Raw genomic sequence first — 22414 nt, 5'->3', positions numbered from 1 at the left:
GGCCAGCCCGTGTGGGGCTGCAACACCCTCAAGTTCGATGATTTCATGATTCCGCCCTCCCTACCCCTCCCTCGTGTCTGGCGAGTAGCCTTGGGTTTTTTTTGTGTGTGTTTTTTCAGAAGAAACTTGGCTCTCACACACATCATCACTTCAAAAAAAAAAGTATGGGGAGGGCCGAGCTTTCGCGGAGGAACAGCTAAGCCAGTGTGGGGTAATGGAAAAAGTCAGGAGGCTTGGGGCCCAGCCACCTGTGCTGTGTGGCCTTAGGCAGGCCCCTTAACCCCTCTGTGCCCGATGGCGCTCATCAGCCACATGGGGTGATGATCACAGAAACAGCCGGCCTTCTAGAGCTCGGCCTGCTCGGCCTCTGGGTGTAGTGACTCATGTAATCCTCGTGTCAAGCTTAGCACCTTGTGCAGATGGAGAAACCCGGGCTGGGAGAGGGCACAGGGTTTGGCCCAGGTCACACAGCCAGTGGGCATCAGAGCTGGGATTTGAAGCCGGGCAGGCGACGGCACAGACCACAGTCCTAGCCGCTCTGCTGTCCGGGCTCCTAGTGGCTACTTCACAAGGTTCCTATGGAGTTAAAGCGATGATGTGTGTTGGGAAGAGGCAAACCCACAGAGACAGCAGATGAGTGGTTGCCAGGCGCTGGGAGGAGGGGAGAGTGGGAGAGACGGATGGGTACAGGGTTTCTCCCCGGGTGGATGAAAATGTTCTGGAATTAGATGGGGGGATGGTTGCACAACCTTCTGAATATGTCTTGAGGTCCAGTACTGCCTGCGAATCTCTTTTCAAAGATCGATTTGCCTCCTGGAGTTCTGCCTGGAGCTGCCCTTTGAAGGCCCATGTGGCACCCCCTATAAGATGCGGGCAGTCTGCCTGCAGAGAGGGCTGCCCTGAGCCATACACGATCCCTTCACGAAGGGGCCTCGGTGTCCACCGTCTGTCTTGCCAGCGGTGTGGCCTCGGCGGGCCTCTCTGCCGCTCCCTGTCCGCCCTCGCTGGGTCCCTCAGAGTGTGGCAGAGGGCACCGGGGATGATGGGGATGCCGCGGAGCTGAGGGCGACGCCTGGAGGTAACGTGGGCTGGTTGAGTGCTGTCGTTAAAGGTGTGGATGGCCATTTACTGAAATGCACGGTGCCCGTTTTACGTTCTCTCGTTTGGTCCTCACAAGCAGGAAGCGAGTATTGTGTCCACACCACAGACGGGGAAGCTGACGCTCAGAGGGCAGTCGCGCGCCCGGGGAGCAGCGTGGCTGGGATTTAAGCCCACGTGGGGCCGAGTCGGAAGCTGCACCCGCCGTGTTCTTGAGGTCCAGTACTGCCTGCGAATCTCTTTTCAAAGATCGATTTGCCTCCTGGAGTTCTGCCTGGAGCTGCCCTTTGAAGGCCCACGTGGCACCCCCTGTAAGATGCGGGCAGTCTGCCCTGCAGAGAGGGCTGCCCTGCGCCGTACACGATCCCTTCACGAAGGGGCCTCGGTGTCCGAGGGTCTCCTGTACTCTGTGCCAGGCGACCTCTGCCCTCTGAGTTTTCCCCCTGGCTCAGTGTGTTCCCAGGCCGAGGGTCATGGCCGCCGCTGGGGCCAAACCCACAACTTTGCTGTATTGGGAGGACTCTAAACAACCGAGCTACCCTTGCCAGGACAAAACTCAATTTCTTATCCACCAAATGAGGGCACAAAAGTCTCTCTGTATTAGTAAGACTGAAGGCTCATCTATCTAGATCAGTGGTTCTCAACCTTCCTAATGCTGCAACCCTTTAATTCAGTTCCTCATGTTGTGGTGACCCCCAACCATAAAATTATTTTCGTTGCTACTTCATAGCTGTAATGTTGCTACTGTTATGAATTGTAATGTAAATATCTGATACGCAGGATGTATTTTCATTGTTACAAATTGAACATAATTAAAGCATAGTGATTAATCACCAAAACAATATGTAATTATATATGTGTTTTCCGACGGTCTTAGGTGACCCCTGTGAAAGGGTCATTTGACCCCCAAAGGGGTCGCGACCCACAGGTTGAGAACCGCTGGTCTCGACGATGAGTAAGGAGCTGACCCACAGACAGGGTGGGGGCGGGCGTTCCACCTGGAGAACGCCAGGTGTGCGGAGGTGCAGAGGCGTGAGGGAGCGGGCCGGCAGCTCGGCATCTTGCAGAATTCCGACAGGACAGCGGGGGCACGGAGCCAGCTGGGTCACTGCGCCTGGCAGGGGGCCCTCGGAGAAGCGCCAGCCGTGTCCTGCAGGCGGGAACACTGCGAGCTGTGGGGACCCAGAGGGATACTTCTTTGGGGAGGAGCCGTTTCTTAGGTCAGCGATTCTTCAACCTTTTTCATCTCCTGGCACACATAGGCTAATTACTAAAATTCTGAGGCATACCAAAAAATATATTTTTTGCTGATCAGACAAAAAAAATAGGTATAATTTTGATCCATTCATACCAGACGGCTATTGTGTTGGCTATTTGTGTGTGTGGTGTGTGTGTGTGTGTGTGTGTGTGTGTAAGCACACACTCTATTTGTAAATATATATATATATTGTTTTCAGAGAAGAGGGGAGAGGGAGAGAGAGAGAGAAATATCAATGATGAGAGAGAATTACTGATAGGCTGCCTCCTGCACACCCCCCACTGGGGATCAAGCCCACAACCCGGGCAGGTGCCCTGACTGAGAAGGAAACCGTGACCTCCTGGTTCATAGGTCGATGCTCAACCACTGAGCCACATGGGCCGGGCTGTTGTAATTTTTTTTTTTTTTTAATTGGAAAAATCTAAGGGAAAAGAGGTTAGTATCCCTGACTAAATAGTCAAGTATCGCACGTTTTGAAAATTGTTGGGGCACGCCGCTTGAATATGGCTGTCCTAGACTCATCAGTTCACAGAGCCTACGCCATGCTGCAGGCAGCGTTTTGACCTGCTCCTTCCTTTCTCCCGAGAGGAGGGACTGAGATGTGGAGACGGGAGAGGCTGTCCCAAGTTGCGCTGTAAATATCCTTTGTTTCCAGTTTCGATTGAGATAGGACTGACCTGTCTCGCTCAGGCGAGTTCGACGACCATAGTGCACTTGTGAGCTTTGGCGACTGTCTGCCCAGAAGCCCCCGTGCTCCACCGCAGAAGCCAACGGGAAGGGAGTGTGTCCTCCCGTCTCTTCTGGAGGCAGATATAGGGCTGGCAGAACTGCAGAGTTCTCACTCCCCCACGCAGGTTCCCAGCAGGACCCTGGCCAACACCTGCTCAGGACGCACCAACCATATTTCTCCAAACACTGCCTTTGCCGGACCCTCCGACACAGTCTTTTCGCCAGACGTTACCTTCTGAAATTGGGGTGTTCTACACGCTTCATGGAATGTGTCTTCCCTCCCCGGCGAGGAGCTGTGGCCATGGTGATGACGTGTCGCTGAGAAAAGGCTGTAGCGGTCTTTTCCCACAGTTAGCAGTTCCTTATTTGTAAAGTAGGAAGAGGCAGTTCTGTCTGAGCCCCAACCCAGGTCCTGTGGCTGCCTCCTGGAATGTAATGGCTCTGCTCTTAGACAGTGGCTGGCTGCATCAGCGAACCCCCTTTTTTCATGCATTTGCTCATTCATTGATTCATCCCTTCTTTGCACAGATACCTACCAAGTACCTACCATGGACCAATGAGGAGGTGGTGGAGGGGGTCGGGCTGGGACAATGCTGACCTGGCCTGGGAGGGGCAGGAAGGATGGGAGAAGTGGACAGACTGGAGGGGCGCACTCGTGGCACAGGACACCAGGGCGTGCATGCCCACAGATAGACAGAGCAGTTCCTCACGGGGACGGAGTCTCCACAGACACCCCTCCACCGTGTAGAGCAGGGCCAGGTGCATCGCCACGCCCTGCTCTGAGGACCACGTGGCTCCCCAGCGCCCGCCGCTGCATGTGACGGTCCCCCAGCCTTCTCCACCGCCTGCCCTGGCCACCCGGGGACACGGGGCTTTGGGAGACGGAGGGAACCACGTCCAGTCCGCCGCGGGCATGAACCACGTGCGGGCCCCACGCCAGCCTCCACGGTGTTTTCCTTGGACAGAATTCTCCTTTCCCTCCGCCACAGGCTGGGGTCTTGAAAACTGCTGACGGAGCGTCCTCTCGTTGCTGCTGGACGCTTGGGCTGTGTCCGTGTGACGTGGCTCCGTCTCCTCTCGCCCCCCCCTTCCCTGCCCCCACACTGACTCACTTCCTCCCAGGTTTCCAGTCCTCCTCACCCTGAGCGCTGCTTCCTTTTGTCGTCTAGGAAGAGGCACGTGGGATTTCCGGTTTCCAAGGACAGCGTCTGTGGTCGGACTTGGCGGGGCATGCCTCTGTTCCTGCCGCTGCAGACAGCCTGGGCTGGGGCCCCCGGGGAGGGGCTGGGGTCCCCGGGGAGGGGCTGGTCTGCCGTAAAGCCTGTGGTTGCCAATGTGACAGTCCCCTAGATAGAAGCAGCATGTGGCTTGTGAACCTGGACACACTGAGACCAAAAGCAGAATAGCTCCCAGGCCTCTGATCGCCCGTCCTTGCGAACAGTGGGCCCCATTGGTTGGATGATACAGAAAATGAAGTGAGACCGGGTCTGGCAAAAAGAGAGGATAAATGTCAGAGTCCCGCCCAGCCCTGTTCACCATGATTACCACAGGAGGCTAAATGAATGCAGATGTAAATTCATCAAAATTACGTGAAATTAACAGTTGAGTTCCTCAGTCGCAGGAGCCACATTTCACGTGCTCAGTAGCCCCTGGGGACTGGTGGTACCGTCAGGGACAGCAGAGGTAGGACGTGTCCATCGCGACAGACAGTTCTATGGGACAGCCCAGCGCTGGCCACCGAGGGGGCTCGGATAGCTGAGTTCTGCCAATCATTACACACAGCCTCATCGTGGAATGTTATTCAGCCGTAAAAGGGAAGGACATTCCAACATGTGATACAACATGGATGAACCTTGAAGACACGCCAAGTCACAAAGAACAGACCCTGGGGGATCCCACTCACTCGCGACCGAGAATAGATGCTGGAGACAAAGTGGAAGGGTGGCGGCCAGGGGCTGGGTTTCATGGATAGAGAGCTTCAGTTTGGAGTGAGGAAGAGGTTCTGAGATGGTGCTGACGGCTGCATAACACCGCTTAACACGTTAGATGGTTGAGGGCATGAATTTTATGTTTTGGATACTTAACAGTACAAAATCCACCCAACCTCACAAACAACTCAAACTTGTTCCCAAATAACTTTCCGAAGAAGAAATCTATTCTGCACAATATACAGTACAGATGATGTGTTATAGAATTGTCCACCTGAAACTGATATCACTTTATTAACCAATGTCAGCCCAATACATTCAGTTATAAAATATAGATTTATTATGGGCAGAGCGCAAGGTGATTTCTCCTTGAGCCCCTGGGATGTCCCGGAGAGCTCCCCCAGCATTCACTGCCGCAGCACCCTGCCAGCGGGCTGTGTGCCTCGCTCTGTGGATGGGATCCGGCCAAGGACACGCTGGCGTGAGGAGGCACCGGGTGAAGCTCGGGGCCACCTGGCTCCCGGGGTAGAATCGCTGTGGTTAGACGCTGCAGCATTAACCCAGGTCTGCTGCCTCAAATTAACCAGTAACACTTCTGCCCTTCGGGCCACACTTCTGTGGGGAAAAGCAAGTCAGGACAAGGCGTGAGAGTAAAAGTTCGCTTTCATGGTGCTCCCTGTTGGCAAACATCGTCTTCAGTAAAATTAAGACGGGAAAAGAAGATAGTGTTAGACAAATCCTTCAGACACTCCAGCAGAGACCGGTTCATCACCCTGCTGCTCACCTGTGCGTGGAATAGCGAACGTTCCTTATTTCAAGCCAATTTTTCATGTTCACGTGACTCCAAAACTGTTTAAGAGCATGGTCCCGGGGAAAGAGAAGGGCATTTAGATCAAGGTACTTGAACTGGCTAGATTCCCACTGGGCCGTGTGACCTGAGGCAGTTCACTGTCCCTCTCTGCTCCCCAGTCTCCCCATCTGTGACATGGGGATCATACATTTATTTCACAGGGTTATGAAGGTCAGAGAGAGCCATGTGTAGGAGAAGGCTTGTTAACAGTCAGCTGCCAGTCAGATGTCAGTAGGGATTGCTCATTATTATTCAAGACTAGAGGCCTGGTGCATGAAAATTTGTGCATTGGGGGCGGGGGAGGGGGATGCTCCCCTGGGGATCAGACCTAAGCTGGCAGTCAGACATTACTCTGGCAGCCCAGGGGGAGCGGGCCTAAGCTGTTAGTTGGACATCCTTAGCACTGCCACCACTGCTGTGCTGGCCAGCCAGGAGCCAGCTTCTGGCTGAGCAGTACTCCCGCTGTGGAAGCGCACTGACCACCAAGGGTCAGCTCCTGCATTGAGCATCTGCCTCCTGGTGGTCAGTATGCGCCATAGCGACTGGTTGTTCCGCCGTTAGGGTCCATTTGCATATTACCCTTTAATTATATAGGATTAGTAATATAAATGTTATTAATCAGGGGTACTTGGCAAACATCTCCTAAAGCTGCCCCCCTCACCCCCCAATTTTACTCAGTTGCATTCATTGCTTTAGTCGGTTTTTATTGAGTGCCCAGTATGTGCTGGTGTTGAAAAGTCAGGTCGGGTTAGGATATGCTGCTATGATAAACAGCCTCACTGTGCAATAACAGTAAAAAATGTTTATTTCTCAGTCGGGCTACATGTCCATCAAAGGTTGTTGGGACCCTCCAGGACCCGCACAGGCAGAGAAGCCACTGTCTGGAGCGTGGCCAGTCACCAGGGCAGAAGGAAGTGAACAGTGGTGAATCACGCACCATTCACGGCTCTTCCTCCCCGAGTGCACCTGTCTCAGCTGCTCACATTTACTTGACGACATCCCACTTCAAGGGGGTGGGGACGTTCACATCTGCCAGGTGCTCAGGAGAAGGAGGACCAGATACCTGATGGCAGCGCTAATGACCCCACAGCCAGGCTTTAATCTAGAAGTCACCCTGCAAGTTGGTGTCACTTCCCCGGGACCCCGAGCAGCGATCTCTGCGATTTTGTAGATCAGATCAGATCTTTCCCATTCATTCCTTCAAAGGTCAGAGGGGCGTCTCTTGCGCTCTGAGAGGTTTTTGTTTCTCGACCTCTGTTTCCGTTCCTCCTCTGTCCCACGGCAGCCCACGCCTTCCTCTCGCCGTGCTTTCGACACCACCCTGTAATGGCCCGTTTCCTCTTCAGCCGCCTCTTTAATTGCTATACGCCCCGGGCCAGCAGCGCAGGGCACAGAGCTGTCTGTAGAGCCAACCTGGGGAACTCCCAGTGGGGCGTGGGGGGGGTGGGGGTTGTCATGATTGGGTCTCAATGGTTTGGTCCTTAACACCACCCAGCAATTCTTAGGAAACAGGATGGCCCGCCGTCCATGGACTTCTGGTGGCCCCGGGGGTGTGGTCACATTTCAGGTGCTGTGGCCGGAGACCCCTGGGGGAACCTAGAGTGGCCACGCCCAGCTCTGAGCCTTCACAGGTCGGGCAGCTGTGGGCGTGAGGAATGGCTTCGTGGAAACCCTCGGTCCCCTTGACACAGACTTACCCCGTTAGTGTGGGCCTCTGAGAAGCTGAACAGAGCGAGCTTTAGGATGTCAGATAATTCATTCCGTTAGGATGTCCAGTCTCACGTGCCAGATAATTCCGTCAGAGGTGCACACATCATATATTTTGGTGTTTTTCTCCCTTGACAGATGCAGATGTTGGACAAATTTCCCATGGAAGGAGGACAGAAGGACCCCAAACAGCGGATCATCCCCTTCCTGCCAGGTAGGTGAGACGCAAACCCTGAGACGGGGCCTGCGGGGGATCCAGCGTTGCTCCCGGATCTCTCAGCGTGTCCTCCTTGGGGCACTGTCCCAGTGACCAGACACCTCACCTCTGGGAGCCTCAGTTTCTCCTACCTCTAAAATGGGAATAATTAAGCGCGTGAAGTTTTAAAACGAGTGGCATCTCTTATGGCTACTGTATCATTTTTCTGTTGTTCCTTAACAAATTGCCACCGATTTAGCAGCTTAAAATGGCACCCACTCATTATCTCACAGTTCTTTCGGTCGGAAGTTGCAGAGGCCTCCACTGGGTACTCTGTTTTAGGGTCTCACAAGGCAAAATCAAGGTCTTGTCCAGGCCCAGGTCTTATCTGGAGGATCGGGGGCAGAATTCAGTTCCTGTCGCTCCAGGACTGAGGTGCCTGTGTCCTTGCTCGTGTCAGCCAGGCTGCCTGCATCCCCGCTCTGTGGCCCCTCCATCCTCAGGCCGGCAGTGAGGCATCGAGTCTCTCTTGGGCTTTAAATGTCTCCGACTGCCCCGGCTGCCCCCACCCCCCCGCAGAGGGAGCTGCCTGCTTTGAGGGACGCATGTGATTGCATCGTCCCCACCTGACTGATGCAGGGTAATCTTGTAAAGAAACGGTGGCCTGTAGAGATCCCATCGTAGTCACAGGCTCAGGGGTCAGGGTGGGCCATGTTGGGAGGAGGGAGCATTATAGAAATTCCACCTGCCTACCCACCACAGACTTTCTGATGCCGGGCACCACTCCAGGCACTGGGGAGGGGTTAATGTAATAAAGGCATGCATGTCCCTTTCCTCCTAAAAAATTCCTTACCAAAGGAGTAGCCTCAGGCCTCAGCTCAGAAAGTAGGGTATATCCCTCGCTGGTGTGGCTCTGTGGATAGAGCGTCGGCCTGCGGACTGAAGGGTCCTGGATTCGATTCCAGACAGGGGCACATACCTCGGTTGCAGGCTCTTCCCTGGCCTGGGCCCTGGTCGGGACACGTGCAGGAGGCAACCAATCGATGTGTCTCTCTCACATCGATGTTTCTCTCTGTCTTTCCTTCTCTCTTCTACTCTCTCTAAAAATCAATGGGAAAAAATAAAAAAATAAAAAAAATAAAAATAAAAATCAATGGGAAATGTCCTCGGGTGAGGATTAACAAAAGAAAAGAAAGTAGGTTACACCCAAGCCAGTGTTATTGTCTCATTAGCTACCCCTGGTTGGATGTCTGCTTTGTGCCAGGCGCTGGGCTAAGCACTTTACATTCATTACTTCATTTCGTCCTCAGAGCAACCTGGCAGGGTGGGCACTGCCTGCCCGTTTCTCAGCTGCACACGTCGAGGCTCCGCCCCTCTGTTATCTCGGGTGAACTACCTCCGCACACGAAGTTCCGTTTCTTCCTTTGCACATGGAGATAATCATGGCACCTCAGTAACAGAGCTGTCACGAGGGTGAGGTGCGAGCCTGGCACAGAGCTGGCAGCAATCGGCACTCACCGTCATTTTTATGTACAGACCTTCAGCGAGTTGACACCACCCGAAATCACACGTACTTCGAGCTGAAGGGACCCTTCGGATCCTCCTCATGTTGCAGAAGAGGGAGCAGGCCCCTCAGTGGGGGAGACTCACGGGTCACCCCGGCGCCCAGGCTCCCCCCCCCCCAAGGTCCTGCCGTGGGCACAGGACTGGGTTCTCCCAGATGCCGTCATGTCGAGTGGGCTTAGAGGCTGGGCAGAGGCGTTTGCCAGACCCCGTCCACTGGGAGGATCATGTGCCTGGAACAGCGAATGTTTTCGTTCCTCCATGGGGAGAGTGTGCAGTCACACTGGAATTTTCTTTCCTGTTGGAGGAACCCGGAGTGCCAGCTGCAGCAGCCAAGAGTCGGGGCTCCAGCCCTGTGACAGGCGGATGACACCCACCCCGGTCCCCGCTGGGCCTCGGGGTCCCCATCCATAAAACGGGGCGTGCCCCCTGCCTCACAGCTTCTCTCCCGGACACAGTAGGCTCTCAGTAAAGGCAGAAACAGGGTCCCGTGACATTCCTTCGGAATTTCTTGGTATTTCTTATCTTGGAGGCGTTACTCTTAAATGCTCAGCCTGAACACTCAAATTGAACTGGGCTCTGAAATGTAGGTTTTTTCTCGCCCCAGCCAGTGTGGCTCAGTGGAGAGAGCGTTGGCCCGTGGACTGAAGGATCCCAGGTTCCATTCCGGTCAAGGGCACGTGTCTTAGTTGCAGGCTCGGTCCCCGGCCCTGGTCCAGCACGTGCAGGAGGCAGCCAATCGATGTCTCTCACACTGATGTTTCTCTCTCTCTGTCTCCCCCCCTCCCTTCCACTCTCTCTAAATATCAATGGAAAAATATCCTCGGGTGAGGATTAACAACAACAAAAAATTAAATGTAGGTTTCTCTCCAAAGCACTGAGTTATAAGTCTAACTGTCGGATGAAAGGCAAAACCAGCTCTGGAAAAGCTTCCCAGGACGGGGACGAACGTGAGCCCACCCTCCCCCAAGCCCTGAAAGCTTTCGTGCTTACGTAATTCTCTTCCACCCACGAATTCATGAAAATGCTGCTCTCAGGGCCTCGGCCCCGTGTCCCCGCTCACGGCACCCACTGCAGCTTGGAGAGGTCCCGCTGGGCCCCAGGACGCCAAGGGTATCCCTTCCCAGGCCACCTCTTCGCTTTTCCTCGACGCCCGCCCGCCGAGGCCGAGGGCAGGGACCTGCGGGAGAGGCGGCCCGCTCCTAGGGGTCACTTTCCTGCCAAGCCCGCCACGTCAGCACAACAAAGCAAGTCCCCTGTGAGCACAAAGGCAGGGGGAGGGGAGCCGCCCTGTTCAGTCCTCCTCCCCGGCCAGAGCTGGGCCGGCCAACTTGGCAGAGGACGCAGCTTGAAAATTAAAAATTACAGTCTGGCCTGCTCCACCGCGGAAAACAAAAGGCTGTTCTCTGCCCCAGCACCCCGTCCGCCCCAGGCGGGCTGGCCCGCAGCGAGGGAGGGATGCACGTTCGCCCTCTTCCCTGTGACTCAGCCCAGAAACACGTCACATCAGATGCAGACAAGGGGTCCGGCCCCATCAGCCTTTCACCCGGGAGGTACTGGCCACGGACGTGCTGGTCACGGCCCTGCCCTGCGCCCGGCCCGAGCGGGAACTCCAGCTCTGCTGCCCATCCATGGCGACTTAGCCGGCGGGTGGCAGGTCTTAAAAATCAGAGCTGGGGCCCTAGCCGGTTTGGCTCAGTGGATAGCGCGTCGGCCTGCGGACTGAAGGGTCCCAGGTTCGATTCCAGTCAAGAGCACATACCTAGGTTGCAGGCTCCATCCCTGGCCCTGGTCAGGGCTCATGCGGGAGGCAACCAATCCATGGGTCTCTTCTCAGATCAATGTTTCTCTCTCTGTGTCTCTCCCCCTCCCTTCCACTCTCTTTAAAAATCAATGGAAAAATATCCTTAGGTAGGATTAACAGGAAAAAAAAACATAAGAAACAGAAGAAAAGAAACAGCTGGGTGCAGAGTATAATGCAGTATCATCTAAAACAGTGGCTCTCAACCTTGGCTGCACATTAGAATCACCTGGGAATCTTTAAAATCCTGATTTCTGGGCCTCATCCTCCGGAAATTCTGTTTCTTTGTTATGGAGTGGGAATCAGGATTTTAAAAAGATTCCCAGGTGATTGTAATGTGCAGCCAAGGTTGAGAGCCACTGATCTAAAAGGTTTGAAGAAACCAGAGAGTCACGACCCCCCTGTGAGGGGCTAAGCCCTGCGCTGGGCTGTAACGGAGGTTGTCACCGTGAAGAGATGCGGCTGCCCATTTCCCAGGGCAGCACGATTGGCACGAGGCTCCCCGTCTCCCTCGCTGGCCGCACACCTGACGTGCCCAGAGACTCCCATCCCACGGCCGCTGCTCGGGGAGAGGAGTGAGGCCTCTGTCATTGTGTCACACACACCCCCTCCCGGGGACACGGCAGAGCCTGCGCCTCTGTCCTTAGCTGTCAGCCCCACGGTGAGGACACAACATCGGTCCCTATTGGTGCAGAGCGCACGCCTGGTAGGGAAGAAGACGTAAATCAATAGCGTGATGTGTGCCGTCAGAAATGACAGGAGCTCTCAACCCAGTGAAGTGGCCCCGAGTTTCCCCCCAGGGATGGTGGGTGAGGTTGGAATTTCCAGGCAGAGGGAAGGGGCAGAATCATGAGACAGCGTGGCATGCTGGGCACGTAGACTAGAGCAGAAAGCAGGTGGAGGAGCAGGAGGAGGAAGGGAGCCTGAGCTATTGGGTTAGGGCTTAGCTGCGGGTCGCTGCACTGCCCAGGCAGCCTGAGAATCCCAGCGCTGGACAGAGGACCTTAGCACCTGCGGGCGCGCACATACAGTGCGATTGAAACTTCTCGGCCACACTCAAGGGGCCAAAGAGCCACATGTGGCTCGCGAGCCGCAGTTTGCCGACCACTGGGTTAGGGCTTAGCTGTGGTTCGCTGCACTGCCTAGGCAGCCTGAGAATCCCAGCGCTGGACAGAGGACCTCAGGCCCTCCGGTCTACCTTCCTTCTCCACCGGGCAGGAGCGCCTTCCTTCCACGGATTGGTCCCCGCCTCCTTTAACTCATCGGAACATTCCACCGGGCCCCCCTCCCCCAGCCTTTGCACTAGAACTGTGAGCCAGGCTTTGGGGGACCACGCCTGGGGTCATCAGGCCCCGTGGGTACCCAGCAGGGGGCAGTGATGACAGCCAGGGGTTTGGGTACCACTCTGGCCTACCAGAGGCACGCACCTCACACCCTCCAGTTTGCCGCAAGCTGGTCGCCGCTCCCTGCCAATGCCGTGTGTGCTCTCATTCTCTGCAGGCAAAATCCTCTTCCGACGAAGCCACATCCGGGACGTGGCCGTCAAACGCCTGATACCCATCGATGAATACTGCAAGGTAAGCCCGAGAGCTGCCACCTTCCCCTGCCTGCGTCTGCCCTGTGGGCAGGTTTTTTTTTCTTTTCCTTTCCTGGCTCTAAGATGCTTATTATGAAAATCTGTACAGTTGAAAGGAATGTAAAGAAATTAGAAAAAAACAACCATCTGTGATCTTTCAACTCAGAGGCAACAAGGATGAAGGTTTGTCCATATTTTCAGAGCACATGCCCAGGTTGTAGGCTTGATTCCCAGTACGGGGTGTGCAGGAGGCAGCTAATCATTGATTCTCTCTCATCATGGATGTTTCTATCCCTTTCTCCTCCCTTTCTCTCTCTGAAATCAATAAAGACATTTTTAAAAAGAAAATAATTCTACTCACAGTAACATCGAAAAGAATAAGCTACTTAGGAATAAATTAACAGAAGAAGTTCGAGGTTTGTGCACTGAAATTATAGAACATTGCTGAGCAGAAGAAGCTCTGAATGAATGGAGAGACGTGCCATATTATGGAATAGAAGTCTCAGTAGTGTTAACATGGCAATTCTCCCCAATTGCTCTATAGAGTCAATACAATCTCTGTAAAAAATCCTAGTAGATGTTTTTTGTAGAAATTAACAAATTGATCCTAAAGTGTATGGGGAAATGCAAGGGACCCAAAATAGCAAAAACAATTTTGAAAAAGAAGAACAAGCCCGGCCGGCGTGACTCAGTGGTTGAGTGTCGACCTATGAACCAGGAGGTCACCGTTCGATTCCCGGTCAGGGCATGTGCCCGGGTGGCGGGCTCGATCCCCAGTATGGGGCGTGCAGGAGGCAGCCAATCAATGATTCTCTCTCATCATTGATGTTTCTATCTCTCTCTCTCTCCCTTCCTCTCTGAAATCAATAAAAATATATTTTTTTAAAAAGTAAGAACGAAATTGGAGGGCTAAACTTCCTACAAAGCTACAGTAATCAAGACAGTGTGGTGCTGTCAGAGGATCAGCATACAGTCAGTGGAACAGAATTGAGAGTCTAAATTCTTAGAAATTTATAGGCAACTGGTTTGCAACAAAGGCACCACGAAATTCAATAGGAAAAAATAATCTTCTTAACAGTGTGGGTTAATTCAATATCCATATGCAAAAAAGCAGGAAGTTGGACCCTTACCTCACGTCATGCAGACAGCATCAACTCACAGTGGATCATCTAAGAGCTAAAACTATAAAACTTCTGGAAGGAAACCTTCGTGACCTTAGTTTAGGCAAAGAGTTCTTAGATATGACACCAAAAGACAAAAATGGATAAACTTGCAAACTTCTGTACTTCGATACCATGAAGCAAATGGAAAGATGTGCCACTAGTTAGGAGAAAATGTTTACAAATCCTATTATCTAATAAGGGACTTGTATTGAGATGATATAAGGAACTCTTGCAACTCCATAATAAAAAGACAACCCAGCTTATAAACGGACAAAAGACTTGAATAGAAGGAAGTTATCCAGTGGTTAATAAGCACGAGAAAAGGGGTTCCGCATCATTAGTCATTCGGGCAGCGCAAAATAAAACCATAGGCGATACCTGCACAGCCACTAGACGGGCCGTAATCAGCAAGACAGACAAGACCGGGAGTGACTGAGCCGCAGAAACTGGAGCCTTCGTTCTGCTAGAAGCGCGGTGGGAAGCCGCTTTGAAAAACAGCTTAGCAGTTTCTTCAGAAGGGAAATTTATCACGTGACCCCTCCTAGGTGTACCCTCCAGATAATGAAAAACTTATATCCCCACTGAGACTTGGATGCAAATGTTCCCAGCAGTATTAATTCCTGATAACCCGCAACTGGATGCAATCCAAATGCCCATCATTAGGGGACTAGATAAAACGCACTGGAATACTGATAAAATGTTGCAACGTGGGTGAGTCTCAAAAAACATGACGCTCAGTGGGAAAAGCCAGCTGCAGAGGAGTGCAGAGTGTATGACTTCATTCGTGTGAAATGTGCAGAAAAGGCAAAATGGGCGAGACGAGAGAGCCCATCGGTGGTTTCCTGGCTGGGCGGTGGAAGTGGAGACCCGTTGCGAATGAGGTTGGGGGAAGTTTTTGAGGTGATGGAAGGTCCTGAAACTAGACTGTGGTGATAGTTGCACAACTCTGTAATTTACTAAATATCACTGAATTTAGTGTGCTTATAGCGCGTGATTTTTATGGTACATAAATTATACTTGAATTGGGGCTCAGCCCATCTGGTGTCCCAGATGACCTAATGAATTTATAATCCCTTACCAAAAAAATTTTTTTAAATAAATAATAATAAAAATTTTAAAAATGTGAAGGGGGGCAGGGAGGGGATCGATCCCCTCTCGTGGCCAGAGGCGTCGTGGGAGAGTAGACAATCACTCTCGATTGCCTATCTGCTCTTTGCCAACCACGACCTCGTTTCATCTCTCCGGAACCTGGACAGGTAGGTTTTATTGTTCCATCGCGTAGATGAGGAGACCGAGGCCCAGCAGAGTTACTCACAGTCACAGTATTGGCGGTTTGGGCGATGAATCGGGCCTTTTAGACCTTAGCACTCACATACCACTCACAGCCTCTCTAGAAAGTAAAAATTCAAGAGGCCAAAATATTTAAGCATGTATTTTATAGAGGCCTTCATAGAGGCCGATACGCTCCAACTCCACTCTCCTTGGGAAGGGGGTGGGGGTGGGGGAGAGGGACAGGGACAGTCACTCGGGTGCAAAGACACTCCTCCTCCCAGCTCTCAGAGGCAAGTTCCCCCTCTTTTCGTCTTTGGACCCTTGGGTCACCTTGACCAGCTGGGAAGCTCCAGCTGGTACCCTCCCACAAAACTGGTCTCCGAGCCCAGCGTGCACTCTCCTGCTGCTCCCCCAGCCCACCCAGCTTCTCTCCGGAGTCCCGGTTCCCTCACCCAGGGCGTCAGGAGCTCCGGACATTTGATTTGGGAAGGGAAGTGTAGAATCCGGAAGCGGTGAGGGATAGCAGCAGCTGCCTGCATCCAACTGATGCTGGGGCCCGACCGAGATCACGCATTCGCGGGGACCCACCGCAGGGCAGAAACTGCTGTTCTGGGAGCCACGTGGAAGTTACCGCCCCCGGCTGTTGATGCCGTGGAAGAGGCAGGGCCGATATTTTGGGATTTTGGTTTTGGCCAAATTCCCTGGGCTTGGCTGCAAGGGAACTGCCCTCCTGGAAGGAGGTGAAACTGTCCCTTTTGTCACAAGGTCTGCGAGGTCTGCATGGGCTTTCCCATAGCATTTGGTATCTGTTAATGCCATTGCTGTCGGCTGACTGAAGCCAACTCCATCTGTCACCGTTGCCTTCATTGACTAGAAGTGGGCGGTCTCCGGTAGGTCAAGGTGGATGAGGGCTGTAGATGTCCCAACAGCCAGCTGCCGGGTGTAGTCACAGTGGAAGAAACACTCTGCTCCACCAGACCCATTAGGAAGTTATGGTAATTAACAGAGCGTGGTGTGGGCACACGGATAGGTAAACCAATGGAGCAAAATGGAGAACCCAGCTCAGCTGGTGTGGCTCAGTGGTTGGGCATCCACCTATGAACCAGGAGGTATGGGCGTGCGGGTGGCAGCCGGTCCATGATTCTCTCATCGTTTATGTTTCTATCTCTCCCTCCCTCTCTAAAAATAAAAAATAATAATAATAATGTGTTGTTTTCTTTTAAAAAAAAGGAGGATCCAGAGAGAGCCCCATGTGTGTTTGGACACTTTGATACTGACCAAGGCAGCCTTGCGGTCACTGAGGAGAGATCGGGCGCCTTAGTAAACGGGCCTCCACATGAGAAAAAACAAAACAAAGAACTAACCTCTCCCTCACCCCACGCATGTAATTCCAAGGAAATGCAAGACCTGCCTGTGAGAGGCAGTGCCATAAAAGGTTCTGAAGGATTAAAGTAGGGAGTTGGCTTCCTAATCTCTAGGTACAGAAGGATTTCCAAAGACACAAAAAGCACCCACCACAAAATGATTGACTCCTTTGACTCCATTAAATTTAAGAACCTCTGTTCATCAAAAAGCCATGAGAACAAGACTCGGCCAGATCCTGCCGCACCTGCCAGCATTTATCCTCCAGCGGCAACCTGAACAGCCCCTCCGGCGGTTCTGTAAGCGCGCGACCTACCCGCTGCCCGTCTGACACGGCTTCGCATGGACGTTTCCTGGCGACAGACGCAGTGACACGCTTGTGGCAGGATCGGGGAATCCTGACCGAGGTCCGACAGGGAGACCTCAAGCAGAGGCAGAACTCGGAGGATTCGGGGTCCTAGACCAGGGGCAGCAGCCTGCGGGGCATGCGCTGCTGGGCTCGCCACGTTCTGGCCATGCCAGGGCCAGAGCATCTGAGACTAGTTCCAGGACACCCCTCATTTCGCCAGCGAAGAAAATCACTTCTAACAGCTGTGATGCTGGTGAAGGAAGGCTCTGCAGGAGACTTTTCCGAAGTGAGGACTTGTGGTGGGAGTCTTACTTGCTAACGCGCTCATTCCCAATGAGGGGACTGCAGCATTACCTAGCCAACACTAGGGTGCAGCTAGCTTAAAGCTCACCCACCCACACACACACACACACACACACACACGATTGTATGCCCATGCCTTAGTATTTTGATGATTGTTTTTTTCTAATTTCAGAGAGAGGGAGGAAGAGGGAGAGAGAGAGATAGAAACATCAGTATGAGAGAAAATCATTGATTGGCGGCTGCCTCCTGCACGCCCCACACTGGGGATCGAGCCCACAACCTGGGCATGTGTCCTGACCGGGAATCAAGCAGTGACCTCTCCTGGTTCATAGGTCGACACTCAACGACTGACCACACCGGCCAGGCTGTCATAGTATTTTCAAGTAAACTATAGCCAATAGAATAGTGTTTATCAGACTCCGGTCACTTGAGACCTCCTTTCAAGATTTTTACCATATGCTACCACCTGTCTTATTAATATCTCTCTTTACATGAACTCACTTTTTTAACTTCTTACAAAATATATCTTTTAGAGGACATTTTATGTTAGGACCGTAAGAGAAAACTGGTGTCATGAGCCGTAAAAGTAGGAAGAAATAAAAATGAAACCATAGGAACAAAAGTTTTCGAATCCAGCCCCTGCTGTTGCCGCGGCTCTAGCGCCTGGTCCTGCTCTAGGGCAGCGAGTAGGAGCGGTGTTTTCTCCTGGGGATTTGACGGTCCCGGGCCTCATGTTTAAGTCTGCCGTCCACGCTGAGGTGGTTTTGTGGGTGTGGTATAAAACGGGGGGCCCAGTGTTACTCTTCTCTGTGGACGTCCAGTTCCCGCACCATTTGTTGCAGAGACTGGCCTCCCCCCATATGTCTTCCTGGCGCCTTTGTTAACTATCCGTTGAGCATATGCGTGGATTTACTTCTGGGCTCTTGGCGGTGATTTTGTGGATGTGATAGCAGCAGTACAGGCAACAAAAATAAAAACAAACAAGTGGGACTCCATCAAACTAACAGGCTCTGCACAGCAAAGGAAGCCATCAGCAGTGACAGGGCAGCCTGTGGAATGGGAGAGAGTCCTTCTACATCTGAAAGGCGTCCATCTCTAAGATGTCTAAGGAACTCCTGGGCTCTTGGCGGTGATTTTGTGGATGTGATAGCAGCAGTACAGGCAACAAAAATAAAAACAAACAAGTGGGACTCCATCAAACTAACAGGCTCTGCACAGCAAAGGAAGCCATCAGCAGTGACAGGGCAGCCTGTGGAATGGGAGAGAGTCCTTCTACATCTGAAAGGCGTTCATCTCTAAGATGTCTAAGGAACTCCTACATCTCAACAGCACAAACACTAACCACTGGATTTAAAAATGGACTAAAGAATCAAATAGACATTCTCACTAAGAAGGTATCCAAGTGACCAGCAGGTACCCACACCTGAACATGAGAAAGCTCCGTGCCACCGGTCATCCGGAAAGTGTGAATCAATAGCATAGTGACTTGTGACCTCACACCTGTTAGAATGGCTGTCTCTTTAAAGTGTTGGTGAGCACATGGGGAGACTGGAGCCCTTGCTCACACTGTTGGTGGGAACGCACCACGGTACAGCTGCTATGAAAAACAGTACGGAGGTGCCTCCGAAAGTTAAAAGTAGAACTCCCCGACAGCCCAGCAATCCCACTTCTGGCTGTTTATCCACAAGAACTGAAATCAGTGTCTCGAGGAGAAACTGTTTGCTGAGGGCGATGCTAAAAGGTCCGACGGATTCGGCTCCTGATTCTGGCTCAGCCGTGTCCCACTGCCTGTGGCTCTCCGTGAGTTCATTGTGCATATTCTCTGTAGCATTGTCCCCTACAGCCAGGATGTGGGAGCAACCTAAACGTGCTGTGTGCATGCACTCACATACTGCGCAGCCTTTAAAATGAAGGAAATTCTACCCTGGCCGGGTGGTTCAGTTGCTTAAAGCATCGTCCTGTACGCCGAAAGGTCTCGGGTTCGATCCCTGGTCAGGGCACATACCCAGACTTCCGGTTCCATGATCCCTGGTCAAGGCACCTATGGGAAGCACCCAATCCAGTCGATGTTTATCTCTCACATCAGTGTTTCTCTCTCCCTCTCTCCCTTCCTCTCTCTCTAAAATCAATGGAAACACATCCTTGGATGAGGATGAAATAATAACAATAATTCTTTTTTTAAAGAGAAGGGAATCCTGCCACATGTGACAACATGGGTGGCTCTTGAGGACATTATGCTAAGTGAAATGAGCCAGTCATAGAAACACAAATGCTATGGGATTCTGCTTGTCTGTGGTTTCTAAAAGAGTCAGATTCATAGAATGTAAGAGTGGAATGTGGGTGGGGGCTGAGGGAGGGGACAACGGGAGTTACTAACCAACAGGCATAGCGCTTCAGGCAGCAAGATGAATAAGCTTAGAGATTTTCAGTACAACAGCCAATAACACAGGGCTGTGTACTTGAAAATTTGTTAAGAGGGTAGATCTCATGTGAAGTGCTCTTACCCCAATAGAATAAGATTTTCGGCTGTAAAGAGAGAGCAGTGCTATCTGGGGAATTCCTTTTGAAGTTAAAGAGGATCGAGAGGGCCCTGAGTGCCGTACTTGCCACAGTACAGAAAGCCAGAGGGTTAACGGACTGTTCACCGAGCAGCCTGCGTATAATAGAATCCTTACTGCCACTTCCTCACCTGATCTGTAGCACAACCCCCTGAGATGGCTTAGTTATTTCCATTTTACAGATGAGCACACTGAGGTCAGAGAGGCGATGGGAATGGCCAGACCAGGATCAGGCGCTGGATCTGTCTGACCTTTCGTATCACCCTCGGCCAGTAAGACTTGTTCTCCTCTCCTCCCTGCACCGACCAGCCACCTCTGCCCGCGGGGCCAGCATCCCACCCAGGACAGAGCGTTTCCCTGGGAACGGTGGTGGTTCGCTGACCAACCACAAGACAGAAGCAGAATTATTTCCCTGCCCCGGGTCATGTTTTTCTGTCGGCCTGTCCTTCCAACATGGAAGGGGCACATCAAAGCGCTCAGTGCTGCCTTGCATTAGTGACTTGGCCTATTTTATGGTTTGGGGGTTTGGTTTGGCTTTTACTTCCTACGAATTGCTCAAAACCAAAAGAGAACTTGGCGCTGTTGGGAGGTTTCCGTGGGCCTCGCTGTGCCATTCAGGGCCTCCGCCTGTTTCAGCCAGGAGCACCCTGGGAGGCCCCCTCTGGGCGGAGACCATGGCCACCTCAGGGCCCACCCAGCTGGCCCCAAACAGGGCCGCATGGCCACATCCGGGCCTCTTCCCCATGTCATTTATCCAGTCAATTCTTTCGGCCAGGTATCAGGGTCTCCCCAGCAGTGTCTGGACGTGTAGGGGAGTGTGAGGAGCAGCCACGTACCCCTGTCCTCTGTGGACTTGGGGTAGGAGTCCTAGGCAGGTCCCCAGAGCCTCCATTTCCCCGTCTCTAAAATGGGCCAGCCCTCCCAGGAGCTCATGAAGCAGCACAGGCAACCGCATTTCAGGGCCACCGAGTGCTGAGCCAACGTAAAGGATGTTGTTACTGCCGTCTGGGGGCAGCCGCACGATTTCTGCCCACGAAGCAGCCAGGATGCACCCCAGTCCAGCGTGTAATCAGCGCCTTCATTATGTGGCTCCGACTGCAAGGGCTGCAGGATTTCAGAGGACAGACACCCCCGGAGACCGGGATGCAGCTCAACCTCAGCGGGAGAGTGAACACAGGCTGCTCTAACCAGAAAGAGAGGGGGTCGGAAGCCGAAGGCGGTCAGACGGGGGGGGGGGGGCAGAGGGGGGGGCAGGTAGGAGGGAGTCAGAAGCTCTCTCCCTCTTGGGCTCTCCGCCTCTGGCCTGAAAAAGCTGGGTGGCTGGGGGTTTGCTGCAGAACAGGAATCACTACGAAGTTAATAAAAAAAGTGAATGAGCCACACATACCGGGTCCGCATCCTTCACTCCAGGATTGAGTCCACAGTGACCAGGGAAGGCACCCCCCTAAAACATGCCCCCCCAGCTCACAGGTTTTCCCACTTGAGGTCTGCGTCAGATCACACATGGAGGTAGGAGGGGCTTAAATTCAGAGCCTGACTCAAAGGTCATATGGGGTCAGCAACCCAAAGTGATATATCCATACAATGGAATATTGTTCAGCCTTGAAAAGAGGACATTCCAGCTCCTGCAATAATGATGAGCCCGAGGACATGACCATGACGCTCAATGAAACAGGCTGGTCGCCAGAGGACAAATACTGTAGGATTCCACTTCCTGATGTCCCCAGAGTTGTCAGATGTATACACAGTGGGGTGGTGGGTGCCAGGGGCTGGGGGAGGGGAACGGAGAGTTGTTTAATGGGGACAGTTTCCGTTTTGCGAGATGAAGAGAGTTCTGAAGATGATGGTGGCGATGGCTGCACAATGTGAATGTATTTAAAAACTGGGAAAATAAATGATACAGGGTCAGAACACCCCTGGGTCCTATAGAAGGTGCCACATTGGAGACCCCTCCATCTCTCCGTTGGTACATCGTAGCCCAGTCGCAGGGTTGGAACATCTCTCTGCAGGGAGGGGAGGGGAGCTCTTATAGGCTCGTTATATAGAAAATACAGGCCTTGCCTTTTCCGCCCCAGGCTCACCCTGAGCGTGGCAGGAAGGCACGTGGGAGGTGCCAGGGACCGAGGCCTTCTGCAGAGAGACGGGGGGCGCAGGTCCCACCCCACTCCCGAGCACCGGCCGGTGGGGGGCTTGGCTGGCAGAGTCGCCTCTGCTGCTGAAATGTGTGCACACGCACAGGCGTGTCCCCGCACAGAAGTGTGTAATGAAGTGTGTGCATGAGACAACTCTGCTGTGCTCAGATCTGTGTCCCTGGGGCCCGGGCCAGAGGGGCCCTCGGTGGACATTTGTTGACCTGAGCTGTGGATTCATCGTGGAGCCATGCCGGACTCCCATCCTTTCGTGATCACATGCTTCTCTCCCATTTGGCACAGAAACCAGTGCGGTGCTGGGCGCCAGGAAATTGACCCCTGAACCACTGAGTGAATGAGAACCCGTTGGGAGATAAAGAGCACAGGAATGCCTGGTCCCGCCCTGTGTCCCCCACCCACCTCCTCGTCCTCCTTTTGGCAGAGATGGTCGAGGCTCCCTTCACCGAGGAGCGTAGGTGGCAGAAGAGCGGGGACTTGGGCAGTGGGAGGTCCTGGGGGTTTCAACCTCAGTAACCTGGGGCCTTCTAGCCTCTGCCTAACCCACAGAACAG

At 52.9% G+C, this 22414-nt stretch overlaps 1 protein-coding gene across 1 annotated transcript in view; it reads left to right on the top strand.

The window, feature by feature from the left end:
- SH3PXD2B (SH3 and PX domains 2B) overlaps positions 1-22414 on the top strand; it is a gene marked incomplete at its 5' end in the record, with an annotated part of 59116 nt that overhangs the window by 5096 nt on the left and 31606 nt on the right. Inside the window, 2 exons of the mRNA XM_014550368.1 lie at positions 7709-7784; positions 12631-12707. Of these exons, the coding sequence (XP_014405854.1) occupies positions 7709-7784; positions 12631-12707 (153 nt within the window). The remainder of the gene's footprint in view (positions 1-7708; positions 7785-12630; positions 12708-22414) is intronic.

This window comes from Myotis brandtii, unplaced genomic scaffold (assembly GCF_000412655.1).
Source record: "Myotis brandtii unplaced genomic scaffold, ASM41265v1 scaffold6, whole genome shotgun sequence".
Lineage (NCBI taxonomy): Eukaryota > Metazoa > Chordata > Mammalia > Chiroptera > Vespertilionidae > Myotis > Myotis brandtii.
The sequence above is the reverse complement of the archived record's forward strand: the minus strand, read 5'-3'. Positions and strand labels throughout refer to the sequence as shown.